Source organism: Bubalus kerabau, chromosome 9, assembly GCF_029407905.1.
Source record: "Bubalus kerabau isolate K-KA32 ecotype Philippines breed swamp buffalo chromosome 9, PCC_UOA_SB_1v2, whole genome shotgun sequence".
NCBI lineage: Eukaryota > Metazoa > Chordata > Mammalia > Artiodactyla > Bovidae > Bubalus > Bubalus kerabau.
The window spans coordinates 89,032,449-89,057,356 of NC_073632.1; the positions used below are offsets into that span (position 1 = coordinate 89,032,449).

General features: G+C 42.0%; 1 protein-coding gene across 2 annotated transcripts; it reads right to left on the reverse strand.

Annotated features, from left to right (window-relative positions):
• Window positions 1–314: 314 nt before the first annotated feature.
• FUCA2 (alpha-L-fucosidase 2) lies at window positions 315–22,211 on the reverse strand. Of its 2 annotated transcripts, none has more exons than XM_055535829.1 (7): window positions 21,810–22,205; window positions 14,958–15,145; window positions 9,803–10,142; window positions 8,015–8,225; window positions 7,621–7,811; window positions 4,936–5,044; window positions 315–2,850 (listed from the first exon to the last, which is right to left on the reverse strand). In XM_055535829.1, the coding sequence occupies exons 1-7, from the start codon at window positions 22,025–22,027 to the stop codon at window positions 2,710–2,712; spliced, it is 1,398 nt and encodes a 465-aa protein (XP_055391804.1). In that variant the 5' UTR covers window positions 22,028–22,205; the 3' UTR covers window positions 315–2,709. The 2 variants fall into 2 exon arrangements, with proteins under 2 accessions (XP_055391804.1, XP_055391805.1); XM_055535830.1 differs by lacking the exon at window positions 315–2,850 and adding an exon at window positions 3,892–4,042 and having other exon boundaries at window positions 21,810–22,211.
• Window positions 22,212–24,908: the final 2,697 nt, after the last annotated feature.

A 24,908-nucleotide genomic window follows, 5' to 3' on the forward strand; every position in this document is an offset into this window, starting at 1 on the left:
TGTTATAGCTCTCAGGTCTCGAACGGACCATGTTACAGCTCTTAGACAAATCAGTGCTACAGCTCCATGTTACAGTTCTATTTTATTTAGATAATAGCAGGAAAATCCATCTTTGAGGCATGAGGGCATGTCGACCCAAAGACGTGAAGAGAAGAGCGCCCCAGCATGCAGGATTGAGAGAGAGAGAGAGAGAGAGAGAGAGAGAGAGACCCCCAGCCCTTTGGCTCCTCTTTTTATATGGTTTTTTCTCCCCCTGGGCCTGCCCTATGCAAATTGGGCTAGCCAGGAGAGTTGTTTGTTCTACCTGAGGTCCTCACTCTGGTCCTTGGACCTTCCTTTATTCTATTTTCACGGGCTTTTCTCTTTCTTGTCTTTTAGCCACCGCCATTCTGGACTCCTGTTTCCTATTCTAACTACCTAATAGAACTATTGGCTTAAACTAAGTAATGAGAGATCTGATTTTTAATTAGCCTTACTATAATTCTTGCCCTTCATACAATGATAATTCTAAGAATTTGATGGACTGTTTTAAAATCCTTGTTACAAGTCCCACTTACAGTATACTTCACATATAAGCAAGATATACGTTAAATTTGAGGTCTCATTCTGTTCCATATATAATATATGGTTATTAGCAAAGCTTTTTATCAGCACCTCTGAATGCTGATCTGTATTTTATCATTTAGCTTCCTCATAGCTATCCATTAACTAAACCCTATATCTAATTATAATTTACTTGCTGCTGCTGCTGCCAAGTCGCTTCAGTCGTGTCCAACTCTGTGCGACCCCATGGACTGCAGCCTACCAGGCTTCTCCGTCCCTGGGATTCTCCAGGCAAGAACACTGGAGTGGGTTGCCATATACCTCCATTTTCCCCCTATATTCTCTATTTGTAAAGGTCATTATGGACAAGGTAGAGATTTAAATGACTGACAGATTTTCATCTCAAAATGATTTGCTTCAGATGACCTCACTTTTATGTTAAGATTCTTCTAACTCACAGTTTTTTCCTTTTTTCTGTTTTTTCTTGGTCTAGTGTTGGGGATCATGTAAATCTGTCCTCACTGGACCTCTAATAAAATGGAAATTGGGATTTAGAACTCTTAAAGTACTTATTCATGTCAATACTTTAGAATGGTTTTAAAATTTTGGTAGTTGTAGAAGCTTCAGCAATGAATTTTTTTTTTTTTTAATATTTTCAACTTCAAGATGATTTTAGAAAATAAATGTGAATAGTGTTTTACTTACCTCTCTACTTGAAGTGTCTACAGGGAACAATGAGATATCTGCATTTGATTAACATAACAAAATGGAGCCTGTAGCACTTCAGTTAAATATCTAACTTTGTGGAACATCTTTTATTAAGGGAAGTGAGTTCTTTAATCAATGTTTCTTTAAATTTACATCAGTATCAGTATTTTGCGTCATTCTTAGGGAAAATCTGAATACACAATAATTTTCAGAAAGGTTTTCAACTTCAAATTGCTTAAAGGCAAATAAATACAGGAGAAAAAAACTCATTTAAATTGGACCTCAAATTAGCCCACCTACAAAATAAGCCCACACCTCCAATCCTATACCCTCACCTGCCTCCACCCAAAAAAAACCCTGGAAGAATAAATACTAAAATATTAATAATGGTGACCTTAGTGATTTTGTCTTTAGGCATTTCTGTATATTTTTAAATATCTATAGTAAATATATCAGTTTTATTACCATGAAGGAAAAAGACAAAATTTTTTTTATAAAAAGACAGTTACTGTAAGCATAAGCATTAAGTCCAGTTTATTATATACCTATGACCCTGTGTTAGTCTTTGTTGTTGTTGTTTAGCCACTAAGTTGTGTCTGACTCTTTTGCAACTCCATGGGCCGTAGCCCGCCAGGCTCCTCTGTCCATGAAATTTTCCAGGCAAGAATACTGGAGTGGGTAGCCATTCCCTCCCCCAGGGGATCTTCTCAACCCGGGGACTGAACCAGCATCTCCCACTTCGGCAGGTGGATTCTTCACCACCGAGTCACCTGGGACGCCCTTATTAGTCTGCTAGAGTTGTCCTAAATACCACAGACAGGGTGCTTAAACCACAGTAACTTATTTTCTCACAGTTCTGCAGACTGAAAGCCCAAGGTTTCAGCAGGTTTAGTTTCTCTTGAGGCCTCTCCTTGGCTTGCAGTTGGCCGCCTTCTCACGGTGTCCTTAAATGGTCTTTCCTCTGTGTGCTTCCATCCTTGTTCTTCCTCTTCTTATGACTCCAGTCATATTGGATTAAGGTCCCACCCTGATGTCTTCATTTAACCTTAGTTACTTCTTTAACATCTCCAAATCCCATCCTTCTCCAGGGGATCTTCCCAGCTCAGGGATCAAACTCATGTCCCATGCATTTCAGGTGGATTCTTTACCGCTGAGCCACCAGGGAAGCCCCATTGAGGCTTAGAGTTTCAAAATGTGAATTTGGCATTAGACATGATTCAGTCCTTACCACCACCAATTTCTCACTACAACAAAGATCCCCACCTCTGATTCACACATGGAAATAAATGCAGTGTGAAGAGACATAGCAAAGTGCATTGGACAGTTAAAAGTTACATGGGTAATTTAGGAAATTCTTGGCCAATTTTACATTTGCTTTCTCCATGTGCTATAATTACAGAAACCTGATATACATTCCAGTCTTAGATATACCCGCATGAGGAAGCACTCTACTGCAGATCAGGTCACATTAGTTAGTGCTAGAGCCCAGCCCCACTGGCAGGGCATCTGATGAATGGTTAGCTGAGGCAGGTCTACCTTAATGCCATTTTCCTTCAAAGGTGTCCAGTGAAGGGGCTGTCCATGTCCCAGGAGTTTAACCTGAAATTTAAAACATACACATAAATGTCTCCATATGTGTCTCTGACTTCCTCACTGTATTGGGAAGAAGCAGTTGACATTTTTTAAAGAGAGATGTAGACAGGAGATTCATTGTTTTTACTTATGATTTTACCGCTTTAATTTATTTTATTAATTTATTAATTTAATTTATTGTTTTACTGCTTTAATTTATGATCCAAATGCATGTATATATCTCTCTTGCTCCTTTCTTACTCTCGAAAGTGTGCAGGATTTGAGGAAGAATCATATAGACTGAATAGTGTCAGAGTAGAGAAAATTACTCTTGAACCAACTGCACAACTAAGGCCTGCCTGGCTCTGACACAGGATGTTCAAGGAAAGGCTCACCTTCCTTATCCAGCCACCTTCCCTCCCCAGATGGCCCAGTAACCTCCACTAATCAACAGTACATACGTGCAATCTATTATTACTGTAACTATTCTATATCCTTAGTCTTACACAAAATGAATTTAAATAAGTAGTTTTCTATATATTTGTGGTTATTTTGAACCAGAAAACTTTGTTTACCATGTAGAATAATACAAAAACAAAACCCGCGGACTTTCAAATAACAGTATTAAGGGCGGCCAAAGCTTCCCTGGTGGCTCGGCAGTAAAGAATGTGCCTGCAGTGCAGGAGAAGCTGGTTTGATCTCTGGGTTGGAAAGATCCCCTGGAGAAGGAAACGGCAACCCACTCCAGTATTTTGCCTGGAAAATCCCATGGAAAGAGGAGCCTGGTGGGCTACAGTCTGTGGGGTTGCAAAAGAGGGACATGACTGGCGACTAAACAACAACAAAGAGAATGTAGATAAAATTAAAAGGTAATGTTATGCCCAGGCCTCTAAGCTGCAGTTAAACAAAAGATTTGAAAAAAAAAAAATAAACAGATTTGAACTCTTTATCTCCTTTTCTGCCAGATCAGCTGCAAGTGTTAGAAATGAAACATGGAAAAATGGTTTAAGGAAAAGAATTTGGACAATTCATCTCCCAGAAAACTTTTATTTTCTTAAAAATAAGTTATAAAATATATTGAAATGAACTCATTGCCAGAGCTGATGGCCACAACTGTTAGATTAACCTTTTGTTATTGTTGTTTAGTCGCTCAGTCCTGTCTGACTCTTTGCAACCTCATGGATTGTAGCGCACCAGGCTCCTCTGTCCATGGAATTTCCTAGGCAAAAATACTGGAGTGAGTTGCCATTTCCTCCTCCAAAGGATATTCCCAACCCAGGAGTCAAACCCTCAGTTGAATCCGCATCTCTTGCATGGCAGGCAGATTCTTTACTGCTGAGCCAGCAGGGAAGGTTAACCTTTAACCTCCAAATTTTTTAAGAACTTAAAATGGTAGAGCCATGACATCTTACATTTATTCAGATGTGTTCTGGAGTGATATGTCAGGGGAAGAATCTGAACTCCAGTCTTATGAAAAGAGTCAGTTTTGGATGCATGCAGTGAGAGTCCCTTGGACTGCAAGGAGATCCAACCAGTCCATTCTAAAGGAGATCAGCCCTGGGTGTTCTTTGGAAGGAATGATGCTGAAGCTGAAACTCCAGTACTTCGGCCACCTCATGAGAAGAGTTGACTCATTGGAAAAGACTCTGATGCTGGGAGGGATGGGGGGCAGGAGGAGAAGGGGACGACAGAGGATGAGATGGCTGGATGGCATCACCGACTCGATGGATGTGAGTCTGAATGAACTCTGGGAGTTGGTGATGGACAGGGCTGGCGTGTTGCGATTCATGGGGTCGCAAAGAGTCGGACACGACTGAGCAACTGAACTGAACTGAAGTGAATCTGAACAACACAGCATGACTGTGGAGAAGATATTTTGATAAGCATGGAGATGATGTAACTGTTTTATAGGCTTGGTTTTCTGGGGAATGAAACAAAATTTTCAACAGTTTTTGCCAAACATTGCCATTGATAAAGCTCATTTTAAAATTACTGTCATGAGATGTAAATGGAATACATATAAGGCTCACCTTGAAGTTAAAAGTTAATGTCTTCCTCAGGGTGTTCTAGTCAGCAATTTAAAGGAACAATAAAGACAAAATTCCCTCTTACCTTTGTTGCCCCCAGAGTAGCTTTGGGCTGAGCAAGAAAGAGCTGTCCTGATACGGGCCATTTGAGAAACATGGCATAGACCAACTTATCTTTAGGTTTGGATGTGTACCTGGTTAAGAAAAAAAAAATGCATAGTAATATTTCTCATTATTTATGGGTCAGGTTCAGAATTATCTTCCAGAGATACCTCCATTTAGTAAATATTTACCAATGTTTTCTTTAATAGAGGGAAGAAAAAATAGCCCCATGGTAGCAATAAAAAGCACCCAAAAGGATTCTGACCCCAATCCCAGTGTAGTGTGTGGTGTGGGGGAGAAGTTCCCGCATCACCAGGCAGTTCTCAGGCACCAGCTGGGCGTCCTACGGCTCGACTCCATTCTGACACCATCTACCCAGAAGCAGTGTCACATTCCAAAGATCAGGGTTTACTCCTACCAGACTGCCCCCTCCCCAGATTTAGATAGCACTCACATGTCCGGATTGTCATGTGGGCTTCTGACCCACAGGCTATAGATTGGAGGTTCCTACAACCCCCTCCTTGAGTTCAGCTAATTTGCTAGAGCAGCTCTCAGAATTCTACTTCCTGGATTACAGGTCTATTATAAAAGGATGTATCTCAGGAACAGCCAGATGGAAAAGATGCACAGGACAAGGTATGTGGGGAGGGGCAGGGGGCTTCCACACCCTCCCCAGGTGCCCCACTCTCCCAGCACTGCCACCAATCCAGAAGCTCTCTGAACCCCATTCTTTTGGTTCTTTATGGTGGCCTCATTAATCACTATTGATTAAATCACTGGCCATGAATGATTGTTTCAACCTCCACTCTCTCTAAAGAGCCGTTTGGAAGCTGAAGTGAACTGAAATACAAGAGGAGGGAGTTAGTGGGATGATTCAGACTGAGATCATGAAAGGAGTACAAATACTGGAAATGCAAGGTCTAAGGTACGACCAAAAGAAGGGGACCTGATCCCTAGAAAGAAGGAACTACAAGAACTGCATGCCTGCTAAGTCGCTTCAGTCATGTCCAACTCTGTGCAACCCTATGGACTGTAGCTTGCCAGGCTCCTCTGTCCATGGGATGGTCCAAGCAAGAATACTGGAGTGGGTTGCCATACCCTCCCCTAGGGGATCTTCCCAACCCAGGGATTGAACCTGCATCTCTTAAGTCTCCTGCATGGCAGGTGGGTTCTTTACCACTAGCATCACTCGGGAAGCTCAAGAACTGAGGGGCCAGCAAATTAGAAGAGCTGTGAATATACACAGTCAGAATTATATGAAGAGTAGTTCTGGCAACCCTCTCCAGTATTCTTGTCTGGAGAACCCCATGGACAGAGGAGCCTGGTGGGCTAAGTCCATGGGGTTGCAAAGAGTCGGACACAACTGAGCAACTAACATTAAGTTCTGGGGACAGCAACAGTGAGCCAGGGCTTAAACGAAAAGGATTTCAAAGATGGCCTTGGGAGTCTAGATAGCCATCTAAAGATGCAGCAAGGAGGGGAAACACACACGAACCTGTGGGGAGAGAGCTCCACTGATGAGGCAGGGAGAGTGGCCACCTGGGCTCAGTGCAGTGGAGCCAGGCAACAGCCTTATAGGGATTGTTAAGTAGTTTGACTTCTATCTTTACTTATTGAAAGAAAACTTAATGGAATAATTCTTAATAATTGTCAAGTTCCAGATCAGACACGCTCATGGTCAAATATAAACACAGAAGCAAATTCTAAAGCCAAATTTAAAACTAGCTTCTATAAAATGAAAGATTGGTGCTGAGTTCTCATTATGGCTTCTCCCAGATCCAGTATTCTAAAATTTTACAGTCAGCTGCTTCTGTGTAGACTGCCTTGCTTTAATTTCTTCAGTGAATTGACAATTGAAGTCATAAGTTCAAAGAAGAGTATTTAGTCTAATCTTTTGGTATATGCTTGACCAGGCTGTACTCGCTTTGGTGGTAACACAGGTGAGCTTTTAGAGCTTCACCAATACTGTGCTGTGCTTAGTCGCTCAGTCGTGTCCGGCTCTTTGTGACCCCATGGACTGCAGCCCGCCAGGCTCCTCTGTCCATGGGATTCTCCAGGCAAGAATACTGGAGTGGGTTGCCAACCCCTCCTCCAGGGGATCTTCCCAACCCAGGGATCAAACTCAGGTCTCCTGAATTGCAGGGGAATTCTTTAGTCTGAGCTACCAGGGAGAACTACTCTTATTTGTGTATGTTAAGATCCTACATCAGAAACCACCATATGCTTTTATAGGAGATACTAGTTAAAATTTAGCCAGTTGAGACAATTAATTTTAAAGGAAGTTCAGGTTTAGATTTATTAGAATATATTTTTCCTGCCCTATGGCACCTCCTGCTAATTTGATGAGATGTAACACCTGCAAAAGTTAGAATTTACCTGACTAAACCAAAAGTCTCTTTTGGATTAACCACTCAGCACTTTTTTTTTTTTCATTTTTCTAAATTATCTACAATTTTTGTAAGAAATTTTATTTCTCCCTAAAATTTATCCACTGTTAGAAGGAATCTAGCAATTATTTCAGCTCAACTTGATAAATAATTGTTTACGCTGATTTTAAGTAAATAAAATATTTTGTATAGGTGGGCATTCATCCAATTTCCTCTTTATTATACTGTTCTCTTTATCTCTGAGAAATGTTAAATGCCTTCTTCTATCAAATAGTACTTACCATACATCTGGGGTGACCGTGTCATTCTGGGATCTCCAAGCATTGGTTTCATAGATGGCTTCTCCATTGACTTTAAGCCAGATTCCCATTTGCTTCAATCGCTCCTTAAAAATTGCAGAAATGGTGCCATCTTGTGTGGGTCCAATATTCATCAAGAGATTTCCTCCACATGAAACTGTTTGTACAAGTTGCTTAAAAATTAAGAATAAATATAGTTCTTAAGAGGAAGAAAACAATTCCATCATTAATCACTATCTAAGAGAACACACATAGGAAAAAAAGAGTCATGTCCTGTGTTTCCAGGCCGTTGAGTCATACAGTTTAGAAACATAATTCTCACACGTGTACACTATTATGAATATGACTGTGATGGTCACCAGACATTTTACTGTACCTTCACCAATTCTTCAATTGTGAGATAGTCAGAGATTCCCGCATTCCTCCTGTAGCCCCAGGAAAACTTGTCTATTGTCATGCAGTTTTCCCATTTGTGTGGCAAAAGATGTCCTGGGTTATAACGATCACTACACGTATAGTAGCCACCATGCTTACAAATGCTACCAGCTCCCCAACGGTCATTGGTGACCACTGTGTCCCGAACTGGGCTGAAATGAAAAGGATGATAAAAAAAATTTACATAAAAGCAACGTCACTGAAAAGAGGTCTGACTGAAATCCACTCTTAGAAAATAACCATAGTCAAATATAATACAAACCCCATGATTTTGAAGTAAGCTAGACCTGAGGAAGTTGTAGTCCTGGCCTGTTACTTGCTAAGCTCCTTGTCCTAGAGCAAATTACCTAATTCCTCTGAATAATCAATTTCTTCATCTGTTATTAGAACAGAACTTGGGCTTCCCTGGTGGTTCAGACAGTAAGGAATCCTCCTGCCACCGCAGGAGACACAGGTTCGATCCCTGGGTTGGGAAGATCCCCTGGAAGAGGGAATGGCTACCCACTCCAGTATTCTTGCCTGGAGAATCCCATGGACAGAGGAGCCTGGAGGGCTACGGTCCATGGGGTCGCAAAGAGTCAGACACAACTGAGCGACTGACACAATCTATGTAAGACACCTATGTATGCCCAGCACACACAACAATTAAAAGAGTTTTACTATTATTTAAACGTTCTCCCCTAGTCTCTTTCTCTTACAATTGTGCCTAATATTGAAGATCTCAGCAAAGTTGACTGTTATGGATGGAATTCACTGTGGCATAAAATATTCCCACAACATTATTCATCATAGCAGGTGGTACCTCCTGCACTTCTCCATTTAGAGGGGATTGTTTTGGTTCACAAACTGAAGTGGAGGACTCCCAGTATTTCCTTTTAGAAGGGAGTACCTAGAGAAACTGCGGTTATGTACCAAGAGCTCTCCAGAGGATTTGTCTGTGCATCCCCTGTGGGCCCAGAGAACACTAGCAGGACTCTCCCTAACTTCACAGCACAATACCAAGTACTTTCGAGATACAGACACCAATTTGGTCCATATAGTGTGAGCCTTACAGAGGAGCTTAGTCAGAACTCCCTGTTCTAATGGGGCAGCCTGGAACATGCTAGAAAACAAAAGGAAAGAACAGGAAGAGGTGAAATGCTGACGATGAAGGAAAAGAGACAGACAAGGGTGACGTCCAAGCAGCAAAGATTATCAAATGTAAGAGGATGCGAAGAAGCAATGAGAGGAACTGAAAAGCACAGCATGAGAAACAGTGATGGATGAACAGCATTGCCCAGAGAGGTGATAAAAATGGGGACCTACAAAATTCGTCTTCAGAGTTCTTGATGCTGTGATTTTTTTTTTTAGTCTCAATTCAAAATTAGACTGTTGAGCTATATTTGACTCCTGATTTGTAACTCTTAGGGCTTCCCAGGTGGCTCAATGGTAAAGAATCCACTTGCCAGTGCAGGCGACATGGGTTCAATTCCCGGATCAGGAAGATCCCCTGGAGAAGGAAATGGCAACCCACTCCAGTATTCTTGCTAACTAATTCTTGTTAAGAATATTCCAGTGTTCTTGTAACTCTTGATATTTTGAGTAAATATTGATATATCTAATATGCATTATTTATAATGATTTTCTACCCATGTCACAAACAAGCCTGAAGGGGAATATTTCAAGAAGCAAGAACTAATGTTATACAGGTATTAGGAATCTCATGACAGCAGTCTAGTAGCACACACACCTCTCATTGTACAACCAGGCTAGGAAGTCTAAGCTTTTCCAGTAGGTATCTGGGGCCCCTCCATCGCCATCTGCCCAGAGCACCTCTGGCTGATACTTGTTCACTAACTCATAGAGCTCAGGCAGCATCTTAGACACTGGATATTGTCGTTTCTGGAACAAGCTGGATTCATCCTCAAGGAAGAGCGGATGAAACCACTCAAAAAGGGAGTAGTACAGCCCGAAGCGCAGGTCAGTTCTGTTCCTAACCGCAACTGCAAGTTCCTTGATGATGTCCCTCTTCGGCCCCACGTCTACTGCGTTCCAGTTCCACGAGTACTCTGAGCCCCACAAGGTGAAGCCTGCAACATTATATTAAAAGCCTCTGTAAGCATATATATCAACTCTGTTCTAGTAAATGTGCACCCATACCAACACCAAGTTATAGAGGCAGTACACATGACATATAAATCAGTTTCTACGAACATCTGTTTTATGACCATTTTTTTCCTTAGTATATATTTTGCTTTCATGCAAGAAACAAATGAGAATTTAAAAAATATTTTTATGTATTTATTTGGCTGCACAGGGCCTTAGTCACTGCATGCAGGAATGCTTAGTTGCAGCATGCAATACTCTTAGTTATGGCATGTGGGCTCTAGTTCCCTGACCAGGGCTCAAACCTGGTTCCCCTGCATTGAGAGCACTGAGTGTTAGCCACCAGAGAGGTCCCTAACAAATGAGAATTTAAACAAAGTAGAACCAAGATTTTTTAAAGTACTTCTCAGGGCACCCCATTGTTGTTGTTCAGTGGCTAAGTCGTGTCCAACTCTTTGTGACCCCCATGGACTACCGGACGAGAACTTCCATTATCTCCCGAAGTTTGCTCAGATTTGTGTCCATTAAATCAGTGATGTTATCTAGCCATCTCATCCTCTGTCATCCCCTTCTCCTTTTGCTTTCAATCTTTTCCAGCATCACAGTCTTTTCCAATGAGTCAGCTCTTCACATCAGGTGGTCAGAATATTGGAGCTTCAGCATCAGTCCTTCCAATGAATATTCAGGACTGATTTCCTTTAGGATTGACTGGTTTGATCTCCTTGCAGTTCAAGGGACTCTCAAGAGTCTTCTCCAGCACAACAATTTGAAAGCATCAATTCTTCGGCGCTCAGTCTTCTTTATGGTCCAACTCTCACATCCATACATGACTACTGGAAAAACCATAGCTTTTGGAGTGGGTTGCCAGTGATTTTGGAGCCCAAGAAAATAAGGTCTGTATAGTTTGATCTTTCTCCCTCTTAGATGATAAGCTCCTGGAGGGACAGTGTCATGTCTGCAGTGTTCCCTGTTATATCCTCAGCCAATGGCTAGCACAGGGTCTAGTACAAAATCACAATCAACATTAGCAGATCATAGCTGAGATGGGAACATCTTCCAAATCCACTATTCTAAACAATGACTGTGACCACTTATAGGGAAAAACCATAGATGCACTCCTGCATGATTCCTGCCTTCTAAATCAAAGAGTATATTCCCTGATTTTAGAATTATTTTATTATAGTATGATTCATAGAACACTGATACTCCATGTTCAGGAGTAAATCTCCTTTACCCTCATTATTCATTTAACCCAGGTCGGGGGTAAGGCACTCTTCCCTAGTAGTTCTATACTTGAAATGTACCCACCATCTGTAATCTCATCCTACTCTAAAATCATAAGCTTGGATGTTGTGCTTTAAATTACCTAAAAGTGAATTATCTACCAACTAAATGGATAAGAAGAATGCCATTACATAAGCACTGTGAAATAATTTATATTTTAAAAGGAATTTGCGTTTAGATTGCTGGCTTTTCTATATAAAAACCATAGAAGCACTATATAAATTGAAATACTTAAGGAATAATATAAAAGCCTCAAAATCTTAATTAGGATCTAGGAACATGAATACATTGTTACTGTCCTACTAAAATCTAAAGGAATGTTTGTGAACCAACATACCTAAGGTGTTTGGTGTAACACTTTACTTTTATAAATTAGGACAAGTCCAAGGCAGAAAGTGAAGAAGAACTAAAGAGCCTCTTGATGAATGTGAAAGAGGAGAGTGAAAAAGTTGGCTTAAAGCTCAACATTCAGAAAACGAAGATCGTGGCATCTGGTCCCATCACTTCATGGCAGATAGATGGGGAAACAGTGGAAATAGTGGCTGACTTTATTTTTCTGGGCTCCAAAATCACTGCAGATGGTGACTGCAGCTATGAAATTAAAAGACACTTACTTCTTGGAAGGAAAGTTATGACCAACCTAGACAGTGTATTAAAAAGCAGAGACATTACTTTGCCAACAAAGGTCCATCTGGTCAAGGCTATGGTTTTTCCAGTGGTCCTGTAGTGGTCATGTATGGATGCAAGAGTTGGACTATAAAGAAAGCTGAGCGCCGAAGAATTGATGCCTTTGAACTGTGGTGTTGGAGAAGACTCTTGAGAATCCCTTGGACTGCAAGGAGATCCAACCAGTCCATCCTAAAGGAGATCAGTCCTGAATTTTCATTGGAAGGACTGATGTTGAAGCTGAAACTCCAATACTTTGGCCACCTGATGCGAAGAACTGACTCATTTGAAAAGACCCTGATGCTGGGAAAGACTGAGGGCAGGAGGACAAGGGGATGACAGAGGATGAGATGGTTGGATGGCATCACCGACTCGATGGACATGGGTTTGGGTGAACTCCGGGAGTTGGTGATGGACAGACAGGCCTGGCGTGCTGCAGTTCATGGGGTCGCAAAAGAGTCAGACACGACTGAGCAACTGAACTGAACTGAACTGAAGATGGACACACTCTTTGGATTCATTTTGAAGAAACTTTTAAAAGAGCTCACACCGGTTCTAAAGATGTTTGCAGTAAGCTTCAAAGCACTGTCAGTGATATTTAAAGTCTTATTCCATATGTCTCAACTTGGCAGGCCCTAATGTCTGGCAGTGCTAAAACCACTTTGGGTCTTCAGTTCAGTAGCACCACCAGAAGCTCACACAGTGGTCTTCCAGCCTAACTGGGCTCAGCAGGGTCTCTTCTATAGGCATGAAAACTTCCAACAATATGGTCCTAGAAAGTGTATAAATGTGGGCTACATCATTTGTCCTCACAGCATGATTAAGAGTTGTTTTGCTATGTTTTTAAATAAGCTAAGTAATACTTTGTACCATATAGCCTGGAGAAGTTCTAGACATCAACATGTCCTAAGTATCCATCTCAGCCTGAGAAACGCCTGCAGGAAAAAAATCATTAAGCCACTGGACTGTGGCCAAAAGGAAAAATATCCTGATTCCTTATTTTGAGTTTTCATTCTTCCCTCGTAATCCCCCACGCACTGCTGCAGAAAACAATGAGACAATTTTTTTTATTCCAATGCAAACAAATCATCTAATTATTTATCTTTGATTGCACTGGGTCTTTGTTGCTATGTATGGGCCTTTCTCTAGCTATGTACGGGCCTTTCTCTAGTTGCAGCTGGTAGGGGCTGCTCTCTAGTCGTGGTACTTAGGCTTCTCATTGAGGTGACTTCTCTTGTTGTGGAGCTAGAGCTCTAGGGCACATGGGCTTCAGGAGTTGCAGCTTGAGGGCTCTAAACTCTGGCTTAGTTGCCCCAAGGCATGTGGGACCTTCCCGGACCAAGGATTGGACCTGCATCCCCTGCATTGGCAGACAGATTGTTAACCACTGGACCATCAGAGAGGTCCAGATTATCTAATTATTAACATGCTGTTGGAAGAATAATAACGTGCTGATGTTTCCTTGATCTTGTAGATACAGGAATGATAATGGGTAGATTCTATCCTATTAATGTAAGATCACTTTAATGGTTCATCTTATGTGTTAACTTGCCTGGGCCACAGGGTGCCCAGAAATTTGGTTAAACATCATTCAGGATATGTTCCTGAAGGTGTTTCTACAGGAAATTAACATATGAATAGTTAGACTGAGTAAAGCAGATTGCCCACCCGAAGTGGTGGGCCTCATCCAATCCATTGAAGGCCTAAATAGAATAAAAGGCTGGTTAAGAAAGAATTCTTCAGACTTTCCTGGTGGTCCAGTGGTTAAGACTTCCCACTTCCACTGCAGGGGGCATGGGTTCAATCCCTGGTCAGGGAACTAAGATCCTGTATGCCGTGCATTGTAGCCAAAAAGAAAGAAAAAAAAAAGCAGGAAAGTTTAAGGAGTCGTGTTTTTTGTTTTTTAATTAAAAAGAAAAATTGTTTTCTCTGTATGTCTTTGAGCTGAGACATTAGTCTTCTCCTGCCTTTTAACTTAGATTTGGACAGGTACTTGTATTATCTGCTCTCCTGTTCCTGATGCCTTTGGGCTCAGACTGGAACTATATAACTGGCTGTCTTGGGTCTGGACTTCTCAGCCTCCATAGTTGCATGAGCCAGTTTCTTATGATAAATCTATACATATTATACTTCCTGTATAATAGCTCTATTTCCTGTATAATACTTATACTTCCTCTATAATAGCTCTATCTTCCTGTTAGCTCTATTTCTCTGGAGAACCGTGATTCAACCACTCTGTTTCTTTTTAGATATTCTTCCACCATCTCTGATATTTCTGGGCATCATTACAGCCTTGCAGTCCTGTTCCTTTCAGGTGGCCCGTGTCATTTTCATCAATAGCAGCCTTTCCTCAACTGGGTCATATAAGAGTTGACCAAAAGCACCACCTTGTGTGTAGGTCATGATGTAAGACAATAGCAAATAATCCCCAGGTTACCTTCCCAGAATGCATTACAGAGGTGAGAAGAAAATGCAAAGAATTCAATTCAGTTGTAAACTTTGACCTGCAAACCGCATTCCCCTTCAAAAGGCTTTAATCAAATCTTGCATTACTTAGAAATTGTTAAATATGCATATAATAAAATGCGATCAGTTTCCATTTTTTTCTATATGTGGAGATTATGATCTTTCTGCATACTTAATGCTCCTTTTTTTCTTTTTCTTAATGCTTCTTAATTGGGGAAACATGTGATCTCTTAAATTACAAGCAAATGTCAGTAGCCACTTAGGATTGCTCCTAAGAGAAAACTCTGTTTTCATGTGGATGACCTTGCTTTAGTTTCTTCTCCCAAAAGAACTACTTCACATTCTAACCACTGTCAGTGTTTGCAGATGTTGTTCTTACTCACCTTCATGATGTTTGGAAGTTAAGACAACGTATTTGGCACCAGAAGTCTGTAAAATATCTGCCCACTGGTTTGCATCAAAAAATTTTGCTGTAAATAGTGGTCCAAAATCTTCATATGTGAAATCAGGAGGGTAATTATTTTTCATAAAGTCCACATAAGCTGGTATCTTTTCCTTTTGCCAGTACCACCTAGGGGGATGAAGGAAACAGCATATAAGTAGCATACACATGAACACTTGAAATATAGGTATCCCTCAGTATTCATAGAGAATGAGTCCCATGTTTCTCAGCACATACTAAAATCTGTGAGTACTCAAGTCCCTTACATAAAATGGCATACTACAGCCTGCCCTCCAGATCTGCAGTTTGGGCATCTGCAGATTCAAGCAAACGTAGGTGAAAATTTCTGTCTGAGGTTGGTTAAATCCAGAGATGCAAATCCTTTGAATATGGAGGGCCAATTATGTGTTTATTAAAAAAAAATACATATAAAAGAAGACCAAACTTGTGCTATTCAAGGGTCAACTATAACTCCCTTTACTAAAATTCTCCCTTGTTCAGATGTTACTAAGATTCCCTTCCTAACTTCCCCATTTAGTCTGACTTCACTTAAGGAAAGCTTACATAAACTTCCATAGTCTTCCATCTATCCCTCTGTGAACTCTACTCAGCTTATCAACCAGAACATTCTAAGCAAACAAGTCACCCATTTGCTCTTAATTCTTCACTTTTAGATTGCAACATGGAGTATACATAATTAGTCCTTTGTAACATAAATGATGAGGTCTTCAAAAGAAGACAAAGTGCATAAAATATAACATAAATGTATTATATTCACTAGCAGGGAACAAGTTGGGGAGGAAATGACAGTAAAATTAAGAAGATGCTGTTATTTTAATATACTGACTCAGTCTTCAAGGATTACTGATTATATGCACTTATTCTGAGCAGTGGGGCCTCAACTGCCTAAGCAGAGCTTCAGAAGGAAAACAACATTGAAAACACAACTTAAAAAAAGAAAACTATTTATTTATTTATTTTGCTGCCCTGGATGTTAGTCACAGCATGCAGGATCTTTAGTTGCGGCATGCGAACTCTTAGTTGCAGCATATGGGATCTAGTTCCCTGACCAGCTATGGAACCCAGGCCCCCACACCAGGAGTGTGGAGTCTTCACCATTGGACCACCAGAGAAATCCTCAAAGTATAATTTTTAGATTAGCATTTTATATAAACATGGCAGTAAGCTCATGGTCATGAAATAGATGCAGGTCCCCCCTCTGACCCATCTTTTATTCTTCCTTTCACTACTCCTTTCATAAGAGTGTTTTTACTGGATGAACAAATTCATAATCAGCACTAGATCTCCAAAGATGACCAGGAGGTTCTTTCTGCTGAGAAGGCTTTGCTGAAGGACATACTGTGTCACAGGCACTATTCTTTACCTGCCCAAGAGTCAGATACATACTTTCCTAGCTTCCATCACAGCTACCACATGGACACCTGACCCATGCTGGCCAATGGAACTGGAGGGGAAGCCAACTTGGGAGATTTTGGGAATGGTCTCCTCTCTAGTAGAAGGAGATACAATCTGCCTTTGGACAAGGCTGTGTGATGTGATGCCTGGACACCATCATGTCACCATGACAGGACAAGTTAACAGGCTGAGGATGACAAAGAGCCCAGGACTTTGATTTCATCACTGAGCCAAGTACTTCTAAATTTCTTATTATGTATAGTAATAAGCTCCTATTATTATATCTTTTATTTGAGTTTTCTGTACCTTCAAGTGAAAGTATCCTAATTGATCCATGATGCATTTTTATCTTTTAAATGGAACTGCAAAAGAGAAACTGGGAGAGTCAGAAAGTTAAAAGATAAGAGATTTCTATTTTTTTCCGAGCACATCTAATTTGAACCTTCATTCTCTATTATAGTCTAGAGTCACTTCTCAAATTTCATAGTAATAAAGATGAGAAGAAGCACTTACAGTAAACAGCCCACCATTTATATTTGTTTTTGAGCTGCCATTAAGGATAGTCAAATATACTCATCTCTGCTGTTGACTGCCCCAGGTCAAATCGAGTGAGATCAGAGATTTAGAGGAGATAAAAAGGGAAACTATAGATAATTAAGAATCTTCTACAGGGTTATTGCACTTCCAGACCATCAAAAATATACTCTGTTTTGTATAAGAATTATCTTTATTGTTCCAGGTCAAAATAAACAACTTTGTGTTTATTTGTAGAAAACAAGAAGTTAACCATTACAAAGAATAAGATGACTCAAAACTAGTTGTTTTGTGCAGAGCACTAGTTTCAACTAACAAACATCAAATCCTCTCCTAGCATCAAATGTATATTTACCTAATCTTCCCAGTTGAACAAAGGTGCTAGTGGTTAACAGAACCTGCTTGCCAATGCAGGAGGCATAAGAGACACGGGTTCAATCCCTGGGTTGGGAAGATCCCCTAGAGGAGGGCATGGCAACCCACTCCAGTATTCTTGCCTGCAGAATCCCATGAAAACAGAGGAGCCTGGTGGGTCCATGGGGTCACAAAGAGTCAGACATGACTGAGTGAGCACACACAATATAAGATGAAGAAATCTGTTAATTTATGTACCTTGCTGTCAGGGAATGTTTAACAGTAGGATTCCTGTGTACTGTTTCCTGTCTTTCGTGAGCCCTCTGTTCCTTATCAGTTCCTGGTAACAGGAACGAGCTGAGTGGCATGCTGCTCCCAGGACTGAGGTCATGAGATGGAATGCATGCATAGGGTTTCCTTCATTAGCTTTTCCATATGGTAAAAGTGATTATTTACGACCCTCTTTCTTTGATATGGATTGTCTTCTGGTTTTATGACCTCTATTACTCCTTGTTTCCTTGGTAACTTGTAAAGTCTGGTCTTTTGATCTTTATCTGAAGAAGCTACCTTGTAAAACAGTATATATACTCACACAAAGTTCAATAAAGCACCCTTGTTCCACCAGAGACTTGGGTCCCCGTGTCCTTATCTTTCTCTCTCTCTCTCTGTCTCTTTCTCTATCTCTCTTTCTGGCTGATTCTCTGAAGCATGGAAGCCTGCCGAGCTCACTTTCCTGCCCAGGCTTTCAAGACCTCTTCGAGAGGACGCCCTGTGCCTACATGAGTGGTACAAGCCCTGTCCTAGGACTTTATTGGTTCTCTGCATAACCCAGGGAGTTCTTTCACTTTCTTATCGTCAACTCCAGACCACCAGGTTCCAGTCCATTAAAGGACCGCAACACCTTGCTAATCAAAACGTTTCAAAAATAAATTCAAAATGCCTCACAGCACAAAGCTTACAAAGAAAGATTTATAATATCCTGAAGCAAATATATTTGGTAATACAGGTTATGGAAAGAGAGAGTCCCATATTTTACAAGTTGATTTCAAAAGAGTATATGAATAGTACTCCATAGCTTATGCAGTTCTTTTACATCAATTGGCCTAACTGAATAAGAAAAGTTACTGGTTGCAGAAAGTCAGTGTCTTCATAGAAAGTGGTACAATGTTTATAGTGTAAATGTTTACAGTGTAATACAATATATAATTTATACTCTGTATTGTATCAGCCAACTAAAAATTGTCACTTGCCATCTGATTCTATAAGAATGAAGTCCTTAGCCACTGTAGTTGCTGACTTTCAACACACCCTGAAAGGACAGGGTGGAGATTAGGAAAAACTGCCAGAACAGCCTTTCAGATAGTCAGATATTTTCAGAAGATTTTATGAGCCCAATTTCTTGCATGTTTCTCATAGCTAGAAAAGCACTAAAATCATTAAGGGAGACGTCCGTTCCTGGTGACGAGCAGTGGCCTTCTTGTGACTAGCAGTAACCTTGTGTCAAAATGTGTGCTGATTGCATATATCCCCTTTCACCAAAAAATGACATATATACTGACCTCCGGCTTCCCTGGTAGCTCAGCGGTAAGGAAACTTCCTACAATGCAGGAGATGTGGGTTTGATCCCTGGGACGGGAAGATCCCCTAGAGAAGGAAATGGCAACCTATTCTAGTATTCTTGCCTGGGAAATCCCATGGAGAGAGGATTCGGGGTCACAAATGTAGGCTACCGTCCAAGGGGTCGCAAAGAGTAGGACACAACTTAGCAACTCAACAACAACACACTGACCTCCACCCTTACGTCTTCAGAGCAGTTCCACAGAGCTCTCTAAGAGGCAGTCTCCTAGGTCACAGTCCTCATTTTGCCCCAAATAAAACTTAATTCACAACTCTCACACTGGGTGTTTTTTTTATAGTTGTCATATGGAATATATATCGTATGAATTAAATTTGTTGTACATTATGTATATAGTATAACGTAGGTTTAAATATTCATTGTTTATTTTCTTATCTTACTTAGGAATATATTATTTATGTGTATATATGTGTATTATGCATACATATATGTAGTAACATTTCTATCTTGAAGAACTTAACATACCTGAAGTATTTAATCAAGAAAGATGTGAGACACTTAAAGCTGTAAAGGTATGGCTCTCAAGGTAAAATCTAAAGAGCAATTTTTTTGTGCACCACTTTTCACATGTTGTTGCTGTTGTTTAATTGCTAAGTCGTGTCCACATCTTTCTGAGACCCCATGGACTGTAGCCCGCCAAGCTCCTCTGTCCATGGGATTTTCCAGGCAAGAATACTGGAGTGGGTTGCCATTTCCTTCTCCAGGGGATCTTTCTGACCCAGGGATCAAGCCAGTGTCTCCTGCACTGGCAGGGGGATTCTTTATCACTGAGCCACCAGGCAAGCCCACTTTTCACATTTTGTTCAGTCGCTAAGTTGTGTCCAGCTCTTTCCAACCCCACGGACTGCAGCATGCCAGGCTACCCTGACCTCCACTATCTCTGAGTTTGTTCAAATCCATGTCCATTGAGTCAGTGATGGTATCTAACAATCTCATCCTTTGCCACCCCCTTTTCCTTTTTCCTTCACTCTTTCCCAGCATCAGGGTCTTTTCCAATGAGTCAGCTCTTCACATTAAGTGGCCAAAGTATTGGAGCTTCAGCCACAGTCCTTCCAATGAATATTCGGGATTGATTTCCTTTAGGATTGACTGGTTTGATCTCTTGCATCCAAGGGACTCTCAAGAACCTTCTCCAACACCACAGTTCAAAAGCATCAATTCTTCAGCACTCAGCTTTCTTTATGGTCCAACTCTCACATCCATACGTGACTACTGGGAAAACCATAGTTTTGACTAGATGGACCTTTGTTGGTAAACTGATATCTCTTGCTTTTTAATATGCTGTCTAGGTTTATCATAGCTTTCCTTCCAAGGAGCAAGCATCTTTTAATTTCAAGGCAGCAGTCACTGTCCACAGTGATTTTGGAGCCCAAGAAAATAAAATCTGTCACTGTTTCCATTTCTCCCAATCTATTTGCCATAAACGGACCAGATGCTATGATCTTAGTTTTTTTTAATGTTGAATTTCAACACCTTTTTCACTCTCCTCTTTCACCCTCATCAAGAGGCACTTTAGTTCCTCTTCACTTCCGGCCATTAGAGTGGGATCATCTGCGTATCTGAGATTGATATTTCTCCCAGCAGTCTTAATTCCAGCTTGTGATTCATCCAGTCTGGCATTTCTCATGATGTACTCTGCATATAAGTTAAAAAGCAGGGTGACAACATACAACCTTGTCATACTCCTTTCCCAATTTTAAACCAGTCCATTGTTCCATGTCTGGTTCTAACTGTTGCTTCTTGACCTGCATACAGATTTCTCAGGAAGTAGGTAAGGCGGTCTGGTATTCCCATCTCTTTAAGAATTTTCCAGTTCTCTGTGAAGCACCCAAAGGCTTTAGCATAGTCAATGCAGCAGAAGTAGATGTTTTTCTGGAATTTCCTTGCTTTCTCTGAGATCCAGTGGATGTTGGCAATTTGATCTCTGGTTCCTCTGCCTTTTCTAAATCCGACCTGTACATCTGTAAGTTCTTGGTTCATGTACTGCTGAAATCTAGCTCAAAGGATTTTGAGCATAATCTTGCTAACATGTGAAATGAGCACAATTGTGCGGTAGTTTGAACATTCTTTGGCATTGCCCTTCTTTGGGATTGGAATGAAAACTGACATTTTCCAGTCCTGTGGCCACTGCTGAGTTTTTCAAATTTGCTGATTCATTGAGTGCAGCACTTTAACAGCACCATCTTTTATAGGATTAGCTCAGCTGGAATTCCACCACCTCCACTAGCTTTGTTCATAACTTTTCACATAGCGATCTGTTAATAATTGGAGTTTCTTAGGGTTAATATTCTAGAGTCATTTTTTAAATTTTTCCTTGGGCTACATGTGGTAACATTTTAAGGTTAAAAAGCCAGTGAATGCCCAAGTGAACAGAAGTCTCACATACCCATGAATTTATGCTTAAACCCTGCTTCGTGGCAGAACAACTGACAATTGACAAGTAGCAGCAGAACAGCAATGGAGCGAGTCTGCAGTTCGAAGGACAAGGACGGTTTAGGCCCAGAGCTTCCTCCTACGACCCCCACACAAGCCCATTACTTTTCTGCTATTTTATTCTGTCGATGGCTGCAGAGTGATAAGAACTGAGAAGTACAACTACCAAGAAGCTGAGAAGCCAGAGCCACATCAAGTGTCTGACTCTTGAAGTCACACGGAAGAAAAATTCAGCGTTCACCCAGCACCAACCACTTACCCAGTAAATCATAAACGTAACACCCGGAAATGCAAAGCGCGGCTCAAACAGCAGGAGGTGAAACTAAGAGACAAACCCTCAAAGGCTGGAGGTCTGGGTCCCAGCTGCAGGCCAGTGGGGTGCAAAGAGGGATTAGCGGAGACTGAGGGAGGCGTGCTCACCAGAACCATTCGCTCCCGAAACTGGGCACGGAGAACACGCCCCAGTGGATAAAGATGCCGAACTTGGCCTTGTCGAACCAGGCGGGTAGCTGGCGGGCGTCCAGGGACTCCCAAGTCGGGTCGAAGGGCGCGGGGCCGTCCGCGGAACCCGGCGGCGGCAGCAGAAGCAGCAGGATCAGCAGCGGGAGCGTCGGCCCGGGCAGCTTCGGGGCTCGCATAGCCTCGCAGCCCCCGTCCTGGACGCTCTCCCGCGGCCTCCGAAAGCTCGTCCTTCCGCGTCCCCGGCTAAGTAAGAGCCGCCACGGTCACCTGACCAAGCTGCCTTAGAAAAAAGGCACCCTCCCCGCTGGTATGGGAGTGGCCGCGGTTCGGGCCCTGGAACAGAATGACCCCAGGAGGTCTGCAGCTCTGTCTTGCATAACTAAGGAGGCCAATATTACCCCAAAGCCTGCCCTGAGCCTGCTCCTCTCAGCCTCCTAGATTATCCTCTCGAGGGAGAAGAAACTAGTCTGGTTCAGGGACCCGTGGGAGCGCCTCTCCGTTCAAGCTGCAGGACGCTTCCAGAAACCGCCCAGAGAAGGTACGCTACTGAGCAGCCTGGGTGGAATCGTGGACCTGGAGCCCAATACAGACACCGCAGGCGGACCATCCAGCGGGTGGCATGGAAACACCCAGATCATTCTCAGCCTCTCCCACCCACCCGCCCAACTCCCACCCACCCAAGGTCCAGGGTGTGTTTGGAACTGTGGTTGTCAGCCTTGGAGTCCCAATTCAGGTTGGAGCTCCAGAATTTGCATTTCTAACCAAGTTCTACATGATGCTGGTTTTGCTGGTCTGAACACCAAACTTGGAGAACCACTGCAATTGAAAACAGTGGCCTAAGACAGGTGAAACCAGTGAAATGAATGCTTGAGAAATCTGAAGTCAGAAACTTGGAATGATTAACCAAGGTTGAAAGCGCAATTCAGATGGGCTTCAATCTCAGTGAAGCTCTGTCGACTAAAAAAGACACACAACTAGAGAGTTTCGAGTTAAGTTTTGTTGTTGTTCAGTCGTTCAGTTCAGTTGCTCAGTTGTGGCCGACTCTTCACGGCCCCTTGGACCACAGCACACCAGGCCTCCCTGTCCATCACCAACTCCCGGAGTCTACTCAAAACTCATCTTCATTAAGTTGGTGATGCCATCCAACCATCTCATCCTCTGTCATCCCCTTCTCCTCCTGCCCTCAATCTTTCCTAGCATCAGGGTCTTTTCAAATGAGTCAGCTCTTCACATCAGGTGGCCAAAGTATTGGAGTTTCAGCTTCAACATCAGTCCTTCCAATGAACGTTCAGGACTAATCTCTTTTAGGATGGACTGGTTGGATCTCCTTGCAGTCCAAGGGACTCTCAAGAGTCTTCTCCAACACCACAGTTCAAAAGCATCAATTCTTTGATGCTCAGCCTTCTTTATGGTCCAGCTCTCACATCTGTACATGACTACTGGGAAAACCATAGCTTTGACTAGACGGACCTTTGTTGGCAAAGTAATGTCTCTTCTTTTTAATATGCTATCTAGGTTTGTCATTGCTTTTTTTCCAAAGAGCAAGCATCTTTTAATTTCATGGCTGTAGTCATTGTCCACAGTGATTTTGGAGCCCAAGAAAATAAAGTCTGTCTCTGTTTCCATTGTTTCCCCATCTATTTGCATGAAGTGGTGGGACTGGATGTCATGATCTTCGTTTTTTGAATGTTGAGGTTTAAGCCAACTTTTTCACTCTCCTCTTTTACTTTCATCAGGAGGCTCTTTAGTTCCTCTTTGCTTTCTGCCATAAGGGTAGTGTCATCTACATATCTGAGGTTATTGATATTTCTCCCAGCAGTCTTGATTACTGCTTTGGTTCATCCAGCCCGGCATTTCTCATGATGTATTCTGCATATAAGTTAAATAAGCAGGCTGACAATATACAGCCTTGACATGAAAGTGAAAGTGAAAGTCGCTCAGTACTGTCCGACTTTTTGCAACCCCATGGAGTACATAGTCCATGGAATTCTCCAAGTCAGAATTCTGGAGTGGGTAATCTTTCCCTTCTCCAGGGGATCTTCCCAACCCAGGGATCAAACCCAGGTCTCCCTCATTGCAGGCAGATTCTTTACCAACTGAGCTATCAGAGAACATACTCCTTTCCCAATTTTGAACCAGTCTGTTTTTCCATGTCCAGTTCTAACTGTTGCTTCTTGACCTGCATACAGGTTTTTCAGGAGGCAGGTAAGGTGGTCTGGTATTACCATCTCTGTAAGAATTTTCCACAGTTTGTTGTGATTCACAAACTCAAAGGATTTAGCATAGTCAAAGGCTTTCCCTATGTTGTTAAATTTAAGTCTGAATTTTTCAATAAGGAGTTCATGATCTGAGCCAAAATCAGTTCCTGGTCTTATTTTTGCTGACTGTGTAGAGCTTCTCCATCTTTGGCTGCTGCTGCTGCTAAGTCACTTCAGTCATGTCCAACTCTGTGTGACCCCATAGACGGCAGCCCACCAGGCTCCCCCGTCCCTGGGATTCTCCAGGCAAGAGTACTGGAGTGGGGTGCCATTGCCTTCTCTGCCATCTTCAGCTACAAAGAATTTAATCAATCTGATATCAATATCGAGCATCTGGTGATGTCCATGTGTAGAGTTAAGCTTTATTTGGGGGAGAAATGAGGACTGCAGCCCTGGAGACACATCTCAAATGCTCTGAAAGACCACCCCAAAGAGGCAGCGAAAGTGAAAGTGAAGTCACCTAGTTGTGTTCTACTCTTTGTGACCACATGAACTGTAGCCTGCCAGGCTCCTGCATCCATGGGATTTTTCACACAAGAGGACTGGAATGAGTTGCCATTTCCTTCTCCAGGGGATCCTCCCAACCCAGGGGTCGAACCCAGGTCTCCTACTTTGCAGGCAGATGCTTTACCATCTGAGCCACCAGGGAAGCCCTCGTGGGAGTGAGAGAAGAGGCAGTGGGTCAATATATAAGATTTTGGCGAAGGGGGAGTTCAGTGTAATCAAGCACTTACTTTACAAAAGGTTTTCTGCTCGTCAGGAGGAGCTGATGTCACCACGAAGAGATTTAATGATTTTC